The sequence below is a fragment of the Dipodomys ordii genome, unplaced genomic scaffold (assembly GCF_000151885.1).
Source record: "Dipodomys ordii isolate 6190 unplaced genomic scaffold, Dord_2.0 Scaffold15, whole genome shotgun sequence".
NCBI lineage: Eukaryota > Metazoa > Chordata > Mammalia > Rodentia > Heteromyidae > Dipodomys > Dipodomys ordii.
Genome location: NW_012267231.1, coordinates 10,911,611 through 10,930,969, shown reverse-complemented (window position 1 = coordinate 10,930,969; position 19,359 = coordinate 10,911,611). Strand labels below are relative to the sequence as shown.

General features: G+C 47.5%; 1 protein-coding gene across 1 annotated transcript in view; it reads left to right on the top strand.

The window, feature by feature from the left end:
- Atp10a (ATPase, class V, type 10A) overlaps positions 1 to 18,233 on the top strand; it is a 69,706-nt gene extending 51,473 nt beyond the window's left edge. The window contains 8 exon segments of the mRNA XM_013011905.1: positions 2,180 to 2,544; positions 6,001 to 6,077; positions 8,371 to 8,496; positions 13,020 to 13,220; positions 15,463 to 15,543; positions 15,635 to 15,739; positions 17,134 to 17,321; positions 17,483 to 18,233. Of these exon segments, the coding sequence (XP_012867359.1) occupies positions 2,180 to 2,544; positions 6,001 to 6,077; positions 8,371 to 8,496; positions 13,020 to 13,220; positions 15,463 to 15,543; positions 15,635 to 15,739; positions 17,134 to 17,321; positions 17,483 to 18,071 (1,732 nt within the window). The 3' untranslated portion in view covers positions 18,072 to 18,233.
- Positions 18,234 to 19,359: the final 1,126 nt, after the last annotated feature.

Sequence of the window (19,359 nt, the reverse complement as noted above, 5' to 3'; positions counted from 1 at the left end):
AGGGACCTGCAATGATAGTCCTCCTTTTATTTTTTTTTAGTTTATTTAGTTATTTATGATATTGGTCATGTGAGGCTTCTCTTCTGGTCAGTTGTTGTTTTCTGTTACTAGGAGTTAAATTCAGGGCCTCGTGGTTGCTAGGCATGTACTGCTTTGCTGGAGCCACACCCCTTCCCACTTTGGCTTCTACTGCAGTTCTCAAAGTCTTATTAACTCTTGCCTGGGCTGGCCTCAAAAGCATTTTCTTCTTCTGCCTTTGTGGCAGCTGAGATTATAGGCATGCACCAATACACCTGGCCCTTTTGGTCAGGTTTAATAGCAGTATACTAATTTCATCAATCTTTCAAAGAACAAGGTTTTAGTTTCTTTCTTTCTTATTTTTTGTACAGGTAACTGGGGCTTGAACTCAGGATTGGGAGCTGTCTTTTAGCTTTTTCTGCTCCTACTACTTGAGCCACAGCTCCATTAATTGGAAATAATAGTCTCACAGATTTTCCTGGCCCAGGCTGGCTTTGAAGTGTTGATCCTCTGATCTCAATTTTCTCAGTAGCTAGGATGACAGGTTCGAGCCACCAGTGCCTGGCAAGATTTTGGTTTCACTGATGAACGTTTGTTCTTTATTTTTTTGTTTTTAATTTTATTGATATCTGCTGTTGCCTCTTTTGTGTTTGATTTCTTCTCCTAGTTTCTCAAAATACAGTCATGTGTTTCTGATCTGAGAATATTTCTCTGTTTCTCACAAGCACAATTTTGTGCTTTCATCTACATACAGCTCAAGATCATTTTTGGAATTGTTGCCCTGAAAATTCTTGTTTGAGCCTGAGTTTGTTTAGAAGGATTCACTTTCATTTTGAAGCGTCTGAAGGTTTTTCCTATTGTCTTTCTCTTATTGATTTCTAGTTTAATTCCACTATGGTATGAGAACCTGCGTTTTAGAATTTCAGTTTGGTCTTTTTTTTTTTTTTCTAATTTTAGTGTGTTGTAGCAGGACTGGAGCTTGAATTCAGGACATCTCCCTCTCCCTCTCAACTTTCTGGCTTACAGCTAGCGCTCTGTCATTTGAGCCATGCCTCCAGTCCTATTTATTTACTTATTGTGCCAGTCCTGGGGCTTAAACTCTAAGCCTGGGCTCTGTCCCTGAGCTGCTTTGGCTCAAGACTAACACTTGAGCCACAGCACCACTTGGCTTTTTTCTGAGTAGTTTATTGGAGGTAAGAATCTCCCAGATTTTCCTGCCTGGGCTGGCCTAGAACTGCAATCCTTAAGCCTCAGCCTCCTGAGTAGCTAGGATTACAGGTATGAGCCACAAGCACCCAGTTGTTGACTTATTGTTGACTTGGTGTTTGCTTCTTAGGCTTGTCTGTTGTAAACTTTTCTCTTTTTCTGCCCACACTATACTCATTCAAAGAAGTCCCTAGACAGAGCTCATATTGAAGAAATATGGAGTTTGAATTGCATGCTAGTGGCTCACACCAGCCCAACACCCCATCCTAGCTACGCAGGAAGCTGAGATCCCGAGGATTGTGACTTGAGGTCAGCCTGGATAGAAAAGTCTCTGAGACTCAGTCTCCAAAATAACCAGCCTAAAAGGTGGGCTGGAGGCATAGCTCAAGTAGTAAAGGGCCTGCTGCCTGAGGAGGCCGAAGGGGAAGCCTGACTTTAATCCCAGTGCCAGGAGAGAGGCGGGGAGGGAGGGAGAGGAGGAGGGAGAGAGAAAGAAAGAGAGGAGAGGCAGAGAGAAAGAGAGGAACGAAAGAGAAGGAAAGGGAGGAAGGGAAAGAAAGAAAAGAGAGAGGGAGAAGAGAGGCGGGGAGAAAGACGAGAGAGAGAAGGAAGGAAGGAAAGAAGGAAGAAAAGGAAGGAAGGAAGGTTAGGGCCTGGGAACTATTAAGCACTTAGAGCTCCTTGCCAATCATCTCACCTGGTGTGAGACATTTTACGTTATAATACGATCCATCTTTCAAGCATCTACTGCTTTCTTTCCTTTGCAGAAAGAAAGACCTCCCCCCCCCCTTCAGCTGAACTTTCTGGAGGTCATCCTTCCTCCTCCCCTCCCCCTCCCTCCTCCCCACCCCCCCACCCCAGGTCATCGGACCTGGCAGCCTGGGGCCCTGGAAAGCAGTCAGCTCAGAGCTCCCAGCGCCGGTGACGGGGGGAGTCTGTGGTGTGCCCCCCCCCCCGAGTAAACCGCACCGCCCTCTTCATGTCCTTTTCAGGAAGCGTGTGCAGCCCTCCTGGATCAGTGCCTGCAGTATGTGCAATCCAGGGGGCCCTACAGCGCCCCCGAGAACACGGAAAGCAATGTGAGCGTGGGGTTCTCCCCTCTCTACCCAGCCTCCACGTCCTCGGCCTCCGGCCCCAGCCCCAGCCTCGTGATCGACGGGAGAAGCCTAGCTTATGCCTTGGAGAAAAACCTGGAGGACAGATTTCTCTTCCTGGCCAAGCAGTGCCGCTCGGTCCTCTGCTGTCGGTCCACCCCTCTGCAGAAGAGCATGGTGGTGAAGCTGGTGCGAAGCAAGCTCAAGGCCATGACGCTGGCCATAGGCAAGTATCGGGAGCGGCCCGGCAGCGCCGGAATCCATGGCTGTCTCATTCCGCCGCTTCCTTCCTCACAGTCTGGATGTTTGATTTCCTTCCACACAGCGCTGAAACAATTGTGGGGAGGGGGGAAATTCTTCACTGTTGGTTCCATTTGTGAAACAGTTACTGAGGTGATAACTCGGGTGGCAAGTTCTAGACATGTCAAGCTTAACTGGAAGCTAGGCGCTGGTGGTTCACACCTGTAGTCCTTAGCTACACGGGAGGCTGAGATCTGAGGACAGGGTTGAAGCCAACCCTGGCAGAAAAGTCTGTGAGAACCTTATCTCTGATGAAGCAGCAAAATGGTGGGGATGGAGGTGTGGCGCCAGCGATAAGAGCCTTTGAAGAAAGAAAGAAAGAGAGGGAAGGAGGGAGGGAGGGAGAGAGAAAAGAAAGCAAGCAAACAAGAGTGAGGCCCTGAGTTCAAGCCCCCCTGTAGGTACACAAGCACGTCCACAGCATGTACCTATACACACACACACACAGAGCTTACTTGGATAGCCACAAAATATAGTAGTAGGTACACAGCAATATGAAGAAGTCAATAACCCAGTGGTAATTTCAGAAGACGAGACAGATAAGGTATTGTCTGACCCAGATAGTCCTGGCTGCAGGAAGGTCCCGGGCGCCCAGCATTAGCCCAAGCTAAGGAAAAAACGCCCTCTGTGAGGGCTTTGAGTCACTCTGTGTCTTTTGGGATCTGAGGCTGTATCTTGTAGGAACCCAGAAACTGTAATGATCAAAATCCCTACTCTGTTTCTTTGCCTCTCTCCCTCCCTCCCTCCCTCCCTCACTCCCTTCCTCCCCACTTCCCCTCCCTCTCCCTCTCCCTCTCCCCTCTTCTCCTCTTCTCCTCTTCTCCCTCCCTCACCAGGCTTGGCCTCATGTTCTCATTCGGCTTGCCTGCCCACGGCACACTTCTAGCCCAGCATATTTGGCTGGTTCTTTGGAGATGGAGTCACACCAACTTTTCTACCTGTGCTGGCTTCGAGCCTCAAATTGCCTCCAGATCGCAGCCTCCTGAGTAGTTAGGATTACAGGTGTGAGCAGCTGGCGCCTGGCCCCCTACATCTCTTGTGAGCTCAGCTTCACAAATGGTGCTAAGATGGGCATCTTATAGAAACAACGAGATCTGAATAGCCATACAGTTTTATATAGAAACAACAAGATCTGAATAGCCATACAGTTTTATATAGAAACAACAAGATCTGAATAGCCATACAGTTTTATATCATATACAAACAACGAGATCTGAATAGCCATAGTTTTCCCTCATTAAGTAAACTTAAGGACGTGTATCTAATGGTATTTTTCCCCCTTTAAGCACTATTAGCTGAAGAACCTTCTAGGTTGCTCTCCAGTGACTCCCCATGGGGCAATTTCTCCTACTTGGGGGTCAAGCGGAGTCTCTAGCACAGGCTCAGGGACTCTGCAGTGCCACCTAGTGGTGAGAAAGCCAGAAAGGCGGAGTCTACCATGATAACCCATGGTCAACGTGTCCGCCAGAAATCACCCCTTGTAGAGGGAGGGTTGACATCCTGACCTCATGGGCACCTCAGCAGGTAGGAGAAGGCTGATTTAAAGCCTTAAAGGTGGCGGGGTGGGGCGGCAGGGGAGGGGGGAGGGTAAACAGTGAGGTCCTTGATCAAAGCAGTTGTCAAGCAGACACAGCCTTTGCTCCCTTAGCATGCTGGGGTCCGTCTTTATCATCATGTACCTGGAGTGGCCTTCGGGGTTTCTTGGAGCAAGTGGGTTACTGCCTAAACATGGGTTCCAGGCCACTCACTGCTCACCCACAGTCCTTGGTACTTTGGTACCCTCCGAGAAGAACATGAGGACGAGTCTGCCTCAAAGCCTGGGGTGCAGGGTGAGTGGGAAATGATGTTCTCACAGCCTGCTCAGAAGCCGACTCTGCCCACGAGTCACAAAGCAGAAGTACAAGCCAAGGGCTGGTGGCTCATACCTGTAATCCCAGCCCACTCAGAAAGCTGAGCTCTGAGGACTGAGGTTTGAAGCCAAGCCCCAGGCAGGAAAATATGTGAGAGACTCTTGTCTCTAATTAACCAACAAAAAGCCGAAGTCTGCCAGGTGCAAGTAGCTCACGCCTACAGTCCCAGCCACTCCGGAGGCTGAGTTCTGAGGATTGCAGTTGGAAGCCAAGCTTGGGTAGGAAAGGCCGTGAGACTCTTATCTCCAAGAAACTACTTCAGAAAAAGTATTGTGGCTCAAGTGGTAAGAGTGCAAACCTTGAGCAAAAGAAACTCAGGGACATTGCCAACAAGGCTCAAGAGTTCAAGTCCCAGAACAAGCTCATGCAAAAAAAGGCAGACGTGGCGCTCTGTGGCGTAAGCACTGGAGTGCTAGCCTTGAGCGATAAAGCTACGGGGCAGTGCCCAGCTTATGGCTACACTCTGCCTTCATTTATCTTCATGTTGTATCATTAGTGCACCTGTGACTTCTATGATTTGAGCTATTCTGCCACGAGCTCCCAGAATGCTCACTGCCCCTGAAGGGTAATGCTTTTATATCTCTACTTTGCCTCTTCCTGAAGGTGGTGGGAACTCTTGTCCTTAGGATCTTAAAACCTGTTGTCGGCCAGTCGTTTCCACAGAATAAGCAGAAATTGTTAATCACTACATCCTCAGAGAGACCAAAAGATATACACACTAAGTGCTAATCAACGTGAAGGGAAAAAAAACAATCTCTGTAGTTGCTGGGCAGAATGAAAGCTCTTCCATGTAGGTGAGCGTAAACTGCTGGCGTGGGTCTGAATTGGAGCTGCCTGGCTGGAATAGCTGAGTTCTTGTAAACAAGAAAGGGGATGATGAGCGCATCCTTCATTATGCCAGACACCGAGGGCTGTGTCTGTACCGGAGCCAATACTGTAGAGGGAACATCGAATTAAAAGGTGACTCAGTGTGGGACTGCTTTGGGGAGCACTTCTTGATTAGCCAGATGGCAACCTCTAGTTTATTCCAACTGCTTACCTCCATCCTCCCAGAGAAGGTGCTAGAATAGCTATTTTCTCTGATCTTCCCCATGATTCATTCACAAAATCCAACCTAGTGGGGACCTCATCTTAAGCCAATTTACTCCTGTGCTGCTCAGCTGGCTGCCAGTGGCTCACACCTATAATCTTAGCTACCCAGGAGGCTACGATCTGAGGATCATGGTTCGAAGCCACCCCGGGCAGGAAAAGTCTGTGACTCTTATTTCTAGTTAACCACCAAAGGTCAGAAGTGAAGCTGTGGCTCAAATAGAAAAATGCTAACTTTGAGTGAGGGGGGGAAAAAAGGCTACAGAATAGCACCTAGGTCCTGAGTTCAAGCCCCAAGACCAGCACACACACACCACATACACACACACACACACCTTATTCTATACATCCCAAGTGACTCTTCCTGCCTTTGTTCTTTCTAGGTGATGGAGCCAATGATGTCAGCATGATCCAGGTGGCAGACGTGGGCGTGGGAATCTCAGGCCAAGAGGGCATGCAGGTACTGACCAATAGGGGCTGTCCGCTGGAACCAGTCTCATTGGCCTCTTGTCCTGTCATTCTTCAAGCTGTCTTAACTTTCCTCTGGGCACCTTCAGACAAAGCTAAGGAATTGGCCTTCAGAACTGGCCTTTTGCGAAGCTAGTAAGTAGCAGAAGATACGGTGGAATGTCAGTTGCTCTGTATTTTTACAAAGCAATGTGCAATACCTATGTCTGCCCATGTCTATACATGTGTATTCTGGGGAGATCTGGTTTAGCAGGAGGCAAGGGGCGTTAGCACCAGCAAACCGGGGTAGCCCTGGGAAGCATTCTCTATTTTCTATTCCTAAACACTGGCGATACCCCATGGAAACTGCCTTTGTTATGGTGCTCTTGGTACTACTAAAAGATTAAATTTCCATCGTGTGTGTGTGTGTGTGTGTGTGTGTGTGTGTGTGTGTGTGTGTGTGTGTGTACATGCGCGCACATGCGCGCTGGTCCTAGGGCTTGAGCTCAAGGCCTTCGCTGTCTTGTTTAGCTTTCTCTGTCAAGGTTGGTGCTCTACCACTTGAGCCATGCCTCCACTTCTTTTGGCTTTTTTGGTGGTTAACTGGAGATGAGAGTCCTATAGACTTTTCTGCCCATGCTGGCTTTTTGAACTATGATCCTCAGACTGCAGCCTCCTGAATAGAGAAGATTATAGGTCTGAGCCAGTGGTGCCTGCTCAAATGGAGACTTTAGGGAACACTTAATTCAGTGTGTTTCTAAAAACTGGATGGTTGATCGCCACTTATTAATTAATGGAACTACTTACACATTCACTTGCTCGGTGATTATTTATTTAAGCACTTTCTTATGGGTAGGAGGCCTGTACAGTTAATCTTTCCTTGATGTTAAATAACTCAACTAACAGATCCTCAGCTGGAGGCCTGGTGTAGCTATCCCTCAATATCTGTGGGGAACTGCATCCAGGACCCTTGTAGATGCCCAAATCCAGAAATACATTTACATGAATTCATACAACGTTTGCAGATTACCCGCGCACATCCTCTAATATACATCTAATCATCTCTAGTTACTTCTAATGCAAATGCAGTATAAATGTTTGTGATACTGTTTAGGGACTAATAACAAGGAAGAAAATCTATACATTTGCAGTACTTGTTTTCCACATTTGTTTCCAGCCACAGTTGTTGTTGTTTTCCATTTTTTTCTTTTTTATGTCCGAGACCAGAACTCGAACTCAGTCCCTGATGCTGTTACTCCTTGGCTAGGGCTCTAATGGAGCCAGGCTTCTCAATATGGTGGTTCAGATCAGTCCTAGCTTCTCAGCAGATGCAGAAGTGTTTTTCATTGTCCATCTGCCTGCCCATAATGGCCTCTCTACCAAGCCTTGGGTTAGCAAGCTCTCTTTTTTTGGTAGGTCATGAGGTTTGAACTCTGGGTCTGGGCACTGTCAATGAGCTCTTCAGCTCAAGGCAAGCACTCTGCCACTTGAGCCACAGTGTCACTTCTGGTTTTCTGACAGTTAATTGGAGATAAGAGTCTCACAGACTTTACCACCTGGGTCTCCTGAGTAGCTAGGATTACAGGCATGAGCCACTGGCACCTGGGATCAAACTCCTTTTTATCCTTGCTTTTTCTCAGTGGCTCAGCCCCTACCCCTGAGCTCCCAGCCACCACAGCAAAGGACTCACCACAGTGTCCTTCACTTGACATCTAGACCTCGAAGAGGAGTTCAGCCAGGTGCTAGTGGTTCACGCCTATGATCCTAGCCTGAGATCTGAGGATTGTGGTTGGAACCAAGACAGGAAAGCCCGTGAGACTCTTATTGCCAGTGAATCACCTGAAGAGCTGGAAGTGGAGCCGTGGCTCAAGCTTTAGAGTGCTAGCCTTGAACAAAATAGTTCAAGGACAGTGCCCAGGCCCTGAGTTCAAGCCCCAGAACCAGCACACACACACACACAAAAAAAAACCCACAAAAAACAAAAACCGACATTAAAACAAACAAAAAACAAGACCTTGCTACATCTACCCCATTACCTGTTGTTCATCCTCGGAAGCTTTAAGTAAGTCCTATAAAGCGATCTCCCTGAGTGCCTATTGAGAATCATTTGGTTTTGATGGAAAGAGATGATGAGCGGGGGAAGAGGGCAAAGCCACACCTAACACTGAGTTTGAAGCTGGGCGGGTTTTTTTTTTTTTTTGTTGATTTTCTTCCCACCATCCATCCATTGCCGTGCATTTGGGAACGGGGACAGGGCTTATGACAAAGAGGCATCGCTGATAACCAGGTCTCCCCTCCCTCTCAAGGCAGTGATGGCCAGTGACTTTGCAGTGCCCAGATTCCGATACCTGGAGAAACTCCTCATTGTCCACGGCCATTGGTGCTACTCCCGCCTGGCGAACATGGTGCTGTACTTCTTCTACAAAAACACAGTACGTATTACACACCTGTCACCAAGAAGGTGACTGCGGTATGTGACCGGGTGCCAATGGTTCACATCTGGAACGCCAGGTACTCAGGAGGCTGAGGTCTGAGGATCGTGGCTCAAAGCCACGCAAGGCAGAAATGTCCATGAGACCCTTCTCTCCAATTAACCAGCAAAAAAGCTGAAAGGGGGGGGGGCTGTGTCTCAAGTGGCAAGGCACCAACCTTTAGCAAGAAAGAAGAAAGGAGAGCATGAAGCCCCAAGTTCAAGCCCCAGAACCGCTTGAGTGAGAGAGAGAGAGAGAGTGGGGAGGGAAGTTTCTAAATGCTCTGCTGAGAAGTTGCTTGGTTGTTTCTTGGGACTAAAGGAGCCAATATAGGTACACTCTCAGAATAAATGATCTATTACAGGCATCCCATAGAGGTAATTGTCTAGTCAAGATCATCCCATACTTTGCTGAAAAAGAAAAGTAAAATAAAAGGCGCTTTTTTTTTTCTCATTTCATATGAAAATCTCCATGCTATCTCTAATCTGTCACCTGTGTACCTCTTGTTCACGCTCTCAGTGGTTTGTGATGCCTACCTTTCTGTTCTCCACTTCTCCCACCCACTCTCTCTCATTTTATTTTCCAACATCTCCTAGCAAATGAGTACGGAGGCCCAGAACCCGTCAGGGTGTGTCTAATGGAAAGACGCGGCACGTGCACTGTTTTTCCCTTGGGAGTTCAGCCCTCCCGTCCTCACAACCCAGCACTGAGAAGCCTTAGCTGTAAACCCAGAGGCTCCTCCCCCTTCCCAGGAGTCGACAGCCAATGGGAATGGTCAGGCTGGAATCCAGCCTTATTTCTTTCATTCTTTACAAGTGGAATCTGAAGCAAGTTCGAGGTGCACCTTGGCTTACTGTAGAGCTGTGTCGTCCTGATACTCATTACACATCAGTCATATGGCAAGCTGCAAATGCAGTAGCTACATGAGCTCCACCTAGCCTACCCACCACCACACTTAACTACATGAGCATATGGTAGGGTGTTGGCTGTTTCCCCCCATGGTCTTGTGGTTGACTTGGAACTGCGGCTCAAAGCCACGGCTGAGCATTTCAGAAGAAGACTGGACTGCGTATCCCCAGCCTTGGCAAAGTTGAAATTCAGAGTTCAGAGGAAGGCACCAAGAAGCTGTTAAGAAGTCATGTTGAATTGTGATGGTCCACACTAGTCATTCCATCTGCTCCAGAGATGGGGAGAGGAGGATTGAGAGTCGAGGCCAGCTGTTGCAAAGGTAGCACAAGACCCTATCTGAAAACTTAAAGCAAAATTATTAGGCGGTATGGCTCAAATGGTAGAGTGCTCACCTTACATGTGCCAAGTTTCTGAGTTTAAATCCCAGTACCAGGAATTTAAAAAAAGTGGAAAATAAGACCCTACGTCAAATCATGGTAAGTTGAGAACTAGCTATATTTACCTTCTTTGGATTTTTCTTTACCTAAAAAATAAAACCTGGGAATTGAGCTAACTCCGGTTGCAAGAATGATAACCTGGTATTGTTGGCTATATATCCTGGCTGTGCTCAGAAGACTGAGTTTGAAGCTAGCCTGGGCAGAAAGAGACTCCAATTAACTACCAAAAAAAAAAAAAAAAGGTGCTGGTGGCTCACACTTGTAATTGCAGCTGCTTATGAGGCTGAGGTCTGAGAATCATGGTTCATAGCCAGCCCAGGCAGTACAGCCTATCAGACTCTTATCTCCAGTGAATCACCAGAAAACCAGAAGTAGCATTGTGATTCAAAGTAGTAAAGTGTTAGCCTTGAGCAAAAGAGCTCAGTGAAGTGCCCAGGCCCTGAGTTCAAGCCCCATAACTGACCAAAAAAAAAGACAAAAAAGGCGTGGCTCAAGTGGTAGAGTGGGATCCTTGGGCAAAGAACTTAAGGAACAACTCCAAACCCTGCATTCAAGCCCCAGTAAGAGCGCCGAAAAAGAGAGAGGAAAGAAAAACGGAAGGAAGGAAGGGAAAAAATGACATAAGCCAGTGCATTCAACATTGTAGATGCAAACTCACTAAGGTCAGGGTAACACTGAGTTGGACACAGGCTCCCGCCTGCCATGATATAAAGCTGTCTTTCCTTATTGGTGAACAAAAGGAGGGGAAAGGGTGGCCTGTTTTTAGTTCATAAAAGATGCAGGGCCTTGGTTAACAAGCATCTCTCCACAGGAAGGGTTCAGGGATAATGGCTCCTAACACGAGAGATTCATCTGTTTTAAGAATACGTTGGCCTTCCCTTCCAATAAAGAATGGAGTAGGACCGTTTCCATAGCAACAGTGGTTTGGGAACAAAGCTCTTTGGTACTACAGGAAAAAAGAAACTCAATTATCTGGGTATTTTTTTCTCCCTCTTTCCCTTGATTGCAGTCACTCACCAGTGACTCACAAGGCTGAGCCTGAGGGGTGGGGAAGTGTGTGTGGGGGGACAAAGTGAGAAAGTCAGCCATGGGAAGTAGAAAGGGAAAGAAAGTCAATGAGGAAAAGTTCAGCCAGGCGCTGGTGGCTTCATGCCTGTTATCCTAGCTGCTGAGGAGGCTGAGATCTGAGGATCACCCAGTTCAAAGCCACCAGAGCAGGAAAGTCTGTGCGAGACTTTTTATCTCCAATGAACCACCAGGAAACTGGAAGTGGTGCTGTGGCTCCAAGTGGTAGAGCACTAGCCTTGAGCAAAAGAGCTCAGGGACCATGACCAACAAAAAAAGTCCCAATTTGTCAGTTGTTGCTAGGGAGGGAGAAAATTGTGTGTTAAGAGACTTAAATAATAGCTTGAAACATGCAGAGAGAGAGAACCCACCATCTCTTCTGATGTCAACAAGCCTTTTTCAGGTCAAGAAGACAAATCTCAAAGAAATCAAGTGTCTGAGTTAAAGTTCAACAAGGTGTAGATAGTTATGATTTCAGAAACAAAACCCAGGCCAGGGAGTACTCAACAAAAAGCGTCCATTTACCCCTGCCTCATTCCCTTATCCTAGACCAAGAACCATTTGAGGTTGAACAAATTGGGTTACTCACAGGATGGTTATGGTCAAACCACTCAACATCTTGGAACCTCCCATTTCCTTTTCTGGGAACAGTAAGAAATCTGCCCCTGCTCAAAAAGAATATAATGCTGTTACTTCATGCTAAGAACATGCCACAGAGGAGAACAGGAAGTTCCTAGCTTGTGCCAGGAGCTCTGGCGAGTACTTTAAACGCATTAGCTCCTTACTCCTCATAACCAGTACTTGGCAGAGAAGACTGCCGTGAGCTATGCCACATTACACAACTAACTAACTTAAGGCTGTTTTGTGACTATAACAAAATACCTTAGATAAACAACTTACAAGGAGGAAACGTTTATTTGGGCTGGTAGTTCCTCGTTCAGTGGTTGTTCAGCCCTGTCCTGGCACATGAAAAGAGCAAAGCTGCCTGCCCCCATGAGACTAAGAAGTGAAAGACAGGGAGGGGCTGTGTACCCTTACACCAATGACCTAACTTCCTCCCACTAAGCCCCGCCTCTATCCCTCCTGAAAACATCGCCGCCGGGATCAAGCCTTTACCACGTGGGCGCTTTACCACGTGGGTGCATTTAAGATCCAGATTGTAGCGCATGGCAACTGTTAGACTACCATGCCTTCCCCCCTACCCCGTATAAATGCACTCAGTGTGCCAGTCCACACTCAGGACCTGGTACTAGTCTTGCTGTGCTCCCCTTCCTTCATAGTTTAAACGGGCTTAAGGAAGATGAACTTTCCTATACAGCAAAGAAGACCAGAGACTGGGTCCTCAGAAGAGAGCCCAGAATATAATCCCACTACGCTGTAATGTTCATACCATCACTTTCTTTGCTTTGGTGCTTGTGGGCACTTTTCTCTTGAATGGGAGTTGATCCATTGTCCACTGCTCCTCATTAAAAACGAAAAAAAGTATGGGCTGGGCATGGTACTTACATGCCTACAGTCCCACCAGGGAGGCTAAAGCAGGAAGACTTCAAGTTCAAGGCCAGCCTGGACTACCTAGAGACCATGTCACCAATGAAAAGTAAAAGGAGAAGGGTGATGAAGGAGGAATTCAGGATCGGGGATGTAGCCCAGGCAGGTTTTCTTGAGGGCACAAAGAGGCTATCAGAGAAGAAGCCACCAAGTCCCTGTAAAATGTAAATAGCCCTTGTCCCACTCAACCCTTGATTCTGTGTTCAATGAATTAATCATCACTAGCTTTTCAGGCACAGAACCTCATCCTGCCAGGGCTGCTCCTGGAAATTCCAAATTCCCATTGGCCAGTCCCCCTAGTGATGGGGACAAGGAAGGTTTGGAGAGAGGAAGAGCCTGTAGCTGGACTCCCTGCAGGGCTGTCTTGAAAGAGATTGCTGCCTGTTGATTTGATTTACATTACAACTCCACAGGGATGCTGATTCAATTGACTAGAATTTCTGCAGGGTCTTAGAACCTGGGCGGGACTTCCCCTGCAGGCCCAGCCCGGGCCCTCTCTTCTCACACATCCTTTCTCGGTCATAGATGTTCGTGTGCCTCCTGTTTTGGTTCCAGTTTTACTGTGGCTTCTCCGCATCTTCCATGATCGACCAGTGGTATCTGATCTTCTTTAATCTGCTCTTCTCGTCACTTCCCCAGCTTGTGACTGGGGTGCTGGACAAGGACGTGCCAGCCGACGTGCTGCTACGTGAGCCACAGCTCTACAGAAGTGGCCAGAATATGGAGGTGAGCGCCTGCTGGTCTCTGCATCGCCCACATTCATCTGGCGGAAAAAAGCGCCAATCTCCAAGAGTCTACACCACACACACACACACACATCAGGAACTTCTATCTGGATGACTAGGTGGAATGCCTACTGCAGAGAAAACTGCTCACATCAGGAGGCAGGAAACAAAGGAGAAAGAGACCCGAGTATCCCCATCCATTCATTGCCTGAAGGGCCCAAGGACCTAGAGATATCACCCCCTCCCCCCTGAAGGTCCTACCACATCCAATAGAGTCACCCTGCCTCAGCCCACCATGGAACAGAGAATGCTGGGAGTTCATCCTGTAGAGAACATTGACCAATAGGAGCGTAGCAGCTCTTCCCTGAAGTGGTAGTGAATGGTCATTCTGTCCCTTTCACTAGAGCCTGGGCCAACTACTTGGGGTCTTGGTATGGTTAAATACAAGTTTGGTCACCCTGGTCATGAAATCTCTGTTGACATCAGAGTCCGTTTTGCATGTAGGTATGTAATTGTCTTAGTCTGTTTTGCATTACTATAATGAAATCCTGGAGGCAGCTACTCAGTAAAGAGGGTTTTTTTTGTTGTTGTTCTTGTTTTTGATTGGATGTTACAGAGGTGCAGAGGTCTAAGGTTGAAGAGCTGTATCTTTTTTTTTTTTTTTTTGGTGCCAGTCCTGAGAACTTGAACTCAAGGCATGCATGTTGTCCCTGAGCTCTTTTGCTCAAGGCTAGCATTTGAGACATAGCGCCACTTCTGGCTTTTTTTGGTAACTCATGGGAGAGAAGTGTCTCATGGATTTTCCTGGCCTGCCTGGCTTTGTACCTTGATTCAGATCTCAGCCTCCTGAGTAGCTAGGATGACAGGGGTGAGCCACCAGCACCCAGCAAGCTGTTAACTTTTAGCAGTTTTAAAGTACTGACTTCCCAGAAGCCAGCTGTGGTGTCACGTGGCAGGTGTGAGGCCTGAGTTCAGGTCTCTTCTGTCCTTTACCGGACAGAATAGGAATTCAATCATGGGACTCCACCCTGAGGAATTTATTGAATCCTAATTACTTCCCCAAAGCTCCATCTCTAGATGTTCTAGTCAATTAACTTTACCTTCTTAATTGCTCACCATGGGCATTAAATTTCCACACGGAAAGCGGTGGGGAATGCTTTCAGACTATACCCAGATCGTAGCAATAACCTTTTGATTTTTAACATTAGGTCACAGCCATCTTTTAACATTAGCATTTCAGGCCCCTAAGAAATACCCAAGGGATCCACCACAAAACCTAGAAGGGCTAAAAGGGCTCAAATGAGGGGCAGTTACCCAAGACTTCACATGATTTTTCCTACTTGGGAGAAATGGTCCCTCAGAAGATGCAGAGAGCGCTCTCCTCTTTCACTGATGAGTGACAGCCATGACCGTTCACTGTCAACTCCGAGTGAGTGAGCATTTGCATGGTGGTTGATCTTTTTTTCTGGTTTTTGTTTTATTGTTATTATCAAGGTGATGTACAGAGGCGTTACAGTTGCATAAGTCAGGTAATTGCTGGTACATTTCCTTTTTGGATAATGTCACCCCTTCCCTAGCCCTCTCCCAGTTTTTCCCTCCCGTCCCCATCCACAAGTAGTGGAGTTCATTTTCCACATAGTGTCCAGTGAGTACCACTGCTGTGTTTTTTTTCACCCTTGGTCCTTCCATTTCTTCTCCTTTTACCCTTCCAAAGACAGATTAAATAAGGCAAAAGGAAAAGAAAACAAAAACAGCAACAAAGGCAAAACCACAAACCTCTAGTTTCCATTTCCTGGAGATCATTTGGATAAATACTCCTTGATATGAGCAGAGGCACATACCATTGCGCCTTTGTCTTCGCTCCTAAGAATATTGTCCTTTGGTCTCGCCGTGCGTGGATGCCTGGGGTCCTGTATCAGTCATCACGTCCCCGTGTCATTTAGATCTAGCTTCCACCGAGGAGAGAAAGCATGTGCCGTTTGTCTCTCTGAATTTGGCTTACCTCACTTTAACATGACTTGTCCCAGGTCTGTCCATTTCCCTGCAAATGACATCATCTGATTCTTTTCTAATGGCTGTGTAAAGTTCCCTTGTGTATAGGTTGGGTGATGGGGTTTTTCATGGGCTGTCCGGGGCTTCACCCTTCCCCCCATCCTGAAACAGCAAGCTTTGTCCTGGTGCGGGACCTGTGCACGAAGGCTGCCATGGCCACTGTGATCGTCCTGTTTCTCTTTGTGTCCCAGGAGTACCAGCCCCGTGCCTTCTGGTTAAACATGGTAGACGCCGCCTTCCAAAGCTTGGTGTGCTTTTTCATCCCTTACCTGGTGAGTAAAGCGCCCGGCCCAGGCTTCCGCGTCCACTGTGTCTGGGCACCCTCAGACACAGGACCTGGCGGCCTCTCCGCTGTCTTTTCAGGCCTACTACGACTCAGATGTGGACATGTTCACCTGGGGGACCCCCATCACGGCGATCGCACTGTTCACCTTCGTGCTGCACCTGGGTATTGAAACCAAAACCTGGGTAAGAGATGCCGGTCGGGTCACCGTGCCCTCCACCCCCCAAACAAAGGGCTCTGAGGCTATGGGCCCCACACTTCCCAACAGCAGGGTTCCTTGAGAACTTGGGGTTTTTACTTTTTGTAGCAGGCGGGACAGACTGCAAAGCTGGCCTTAGTTTCATGAGAAGGAAAATGATACCTAACTGTGCTCTGCCCAGCTTTTGGCTCCTTCACACCTGCTTTTCCTTTCTTTCTCCACTACCCAGGGGGGGGGGGGAGAGGGTAAGAGGGATTCCCTTTACTGCTGTGTGGCCCTTACACCTCTGTTCCAGGCTAGTCTCCCAAGCCCCACCACCCACCATGGACAAAGACTCCAGTCTGCCTGGTTACAGTGGCTCCAGCTTATAATCTCAGCTACTTTGAGAGGTAGAGATCATTAGGAGGATGATAGCTCAAAGCCAGCTAGGGCAAAAAAAAAGTTAGCAAAAACCCCAATCTCAGGAGTATCGTGGCACAAAGCTGCTATCTTAGCTACGTGGGAAGCATAAGTAGGGGGAATTATGGTGCAAGGCTGGCTGTGGGTAAAAGTGTGAGACCCTGTCTGAAAAATAACCTCAAAGAAAAAGGCTAGAGGTGTGACTCCAGTGGTAGAAGGCCCTGAGCTCCAAACCCAGTATCAAAGATAGATAGATAGATACTCAATTTTTATTAAGCCCCTAGAATATCACACCTTGTCACTGAAGACTGATATGCTTTTGTGGTCATCATTGTTTCCACCTTTTGTTGTGTGCTAATAGTGGGGCTTGAACTTAGGGCCTGGGCTCTGTCTTAGCTTCTTTCCTCAAGGCTTTATCACTTGAGCCATAGCTCCACCTCTGGCTTTTTAGTGGTTAATTGATGCTAAGAGTCTCACAGACTTTCCTGGCCAGGGTGGCTTTGAACCTTGATCCTCAGATCTCAGCCTTCTGAGTAGCTAAGGTAACTTAGGTATGAGCCACTGACAAAGACCTAAATTCTTATTTTTAACTCAGCCCTAGAATATCACATCCACGTTCACTGATGACTGGTACACTTTTGTGGCCCTGTCTGTGTGTGTGTGAGAGAGAGAGAGAGAGAGAATCCCAAGACTTGAACTAAGGACCTGACCTTTTTTTTTTTTTTTTTTGCTCAAGGCAAAGGCTAGCACTCTACCACCTGAACCATAACTTCACTTTCAGCATCTTCTTCCTTTTTTTTTTTTTTAAAGTAGTTTAGTGGAGTTAAGAGTCTCATGGACTTTCCAGGTTGGCTTTGACCCATGATCTTCAGATCTCAGCCTCCTGAGTAGCTAGGCTGACAAGTGTGAGCCACTGGCACCCGGCATCATCGCCACCTTTTTAAGTTGACATAACAGCCCTCTCTCCGGTTCCTCCTACAGACCTGGCTCAACTGGATTGCTTGTGGCTTCAGTATCCTTCTGTTTTTCTCTGTGGCTTTGGTTTACAATGCCTCCTGCGCCACGTGCTACCCTCCCTCGAACCCCTACTGGAGCATGCAGACCTTGCTGGGAGACCCCGTGTTCTACTTGACTTGCTTCCTCGCGCCCATCACGGCCCTGCTGCCCAGGTGGGTGTTATGGGAGAGGCTGTCTCTCGCCCCCAGAGCACGCAGAGCATCTCTGTGCTTGAGCCTCGAGTGAGCCTCCAAAAGTATACAAGCACTGCCCACTGCTGGTCTACAGTCTTTGACTTTTCATTTTTCTTCCCCCCCCCCCGTGCTTTTTCCAGATTGTTCTTCAGAGCCCTCCAGGGAAGCCTGTTCCCCACTCAGCTCCAATTGGGACGTCAGTCAGCCAAGAAATCCCCCAAGAAACTCAACACTCCCCCAGAAATCTTTGCTCAGGGACACCTCCCAGGAGACCCAAGAACTGAGCATTCCCAAGGGCGGACCCTGAATCCTTCCAGGTCCCTGTCCAACAATTGTGCCTCCTGCTCCCCCGAGGCCAGGGGAGAGCCCAGTGCGGTGGACACCAGTGTGCCGTTGAGAGAGAACACCCTGGTGGAGGGGTTGGGGACCCAAGCCCCAGGACCCTCCCTGCTGGGAGAAGCTACTTCCCAAGACTGTCCTGGAGACTCGAAGAGGAAATCGACCAGTGCAGGCCGGGCAGCGCCCCTGGCCTCCCTCTTCAACCTCCCCAACTTCAGCTCCCTCAACTGGGCCTCCTCCTTGTCCCTGGTCAGTGGGCTGGGGAGTGTCTTACAGTTTTCCAGGAGTAGTTTACAGATGGATAAACAGGATGACGAGTTCCTGGCCAGTCCGCCGCCATCAGATCAGGACTTGCATGGCTTACAAGGACAAGTCTCTGACTATTTCTAGGGTCCTTTTTCTTTATAGAACATAGATGTTAATGTTATTTATGTTTATTATTTGCACAGGGGAGATGTTATTTTTAAATGTTTCCAAGGCTTAATCCAGAGAAAGCAGAGGTACCAAAAGAAAAGTTTTATTTTTTAAAGTTCTAAATAGAGTATATTGATAAAGAAAAATAAGAGCTTTAACATATATATGTGTAAATATATATATAAAGTTTAAAGAAGAGCAACACGTGAACAGTGTGTTGAGATTTATTTTGTTTCTCATCTCGTTGTGGAAAGGAAAAGGTCATGTTGCCTTCAGTATGGTTTCCAAGGTGGGGGTGTGAACCCCAGCCGTCAGGAGAGATGGCAGAGGGGAGGAGCATGTGGCTCCCATTGACAGATTTCTCCACTGGCTTCCACTGGCGGTGGCTTCTCTTCAGCCAGAAAAGGAAAAGTGAGACTTCAGGAAAACTTCATGTGTCAAGTGCGTTCCAGTGCTTAATTCTATTCAGGCATTTCAGAATGATCTCCTTGTAGGTTGAACAGCCCCCATGTAGTGATTTTGGCTGATAAAGATCTTCACGTGCAATAAAGAATCATCACTTTGCAAAGAAGGTGTCTGGTAACCACTGTTACACAGGATTGTTGATCAGGTGACTTATGTGAGGTTGTATTGGAATGTGTTAGTATTTAACTCTATGAGCCACTTCCTTATATGAAGCCTTTTGGATTCAGAAGAAAATGATATGATGATGTATAAGCCAGACTCTCTGCCCAGCCTGTTACCCCTCAACCCCAGCATTAGGCTCTTGGTACCAACCAGACTGTACCCACCTAGAGGTAGATAATTTCCAGGCATTCATCTGATGAGCCATTATTTCTGTCCATCTAAAACAAAATAAAGAAGAAAATGATTGAAAGTATAAGCAAAGTGCTGCTGGCTCACACCTATAGTCCTAGCTACTCAGGAGGCTGAGATCTGAGGATCATGGTTCAAAGCCAGCCCAGGCAGGAAAGTCCATGAGACTCTTATCTCCAATTAACCACCAGAAAACCAGAAGTGGCTCTGTGGCTCAATGGTAGAGCACAGGGACCACACCCAAGCCCAGAGTTCAAGCCCTACAACCAACAAAAAAAAACCCTATAAGCATGTACATAAACATATTATGAACATGTAAATATATGTGTCAGCGTCTGCCCAGCACCCAGATAACCCTGTACTCATTAGCTATGTCCCTCCCTCCCTCTTCCTTCTTTCCTTCCCTCCTCTTTTTCCTTCCTTCCTTCCTTCCTTCCTTCCTTCCTTC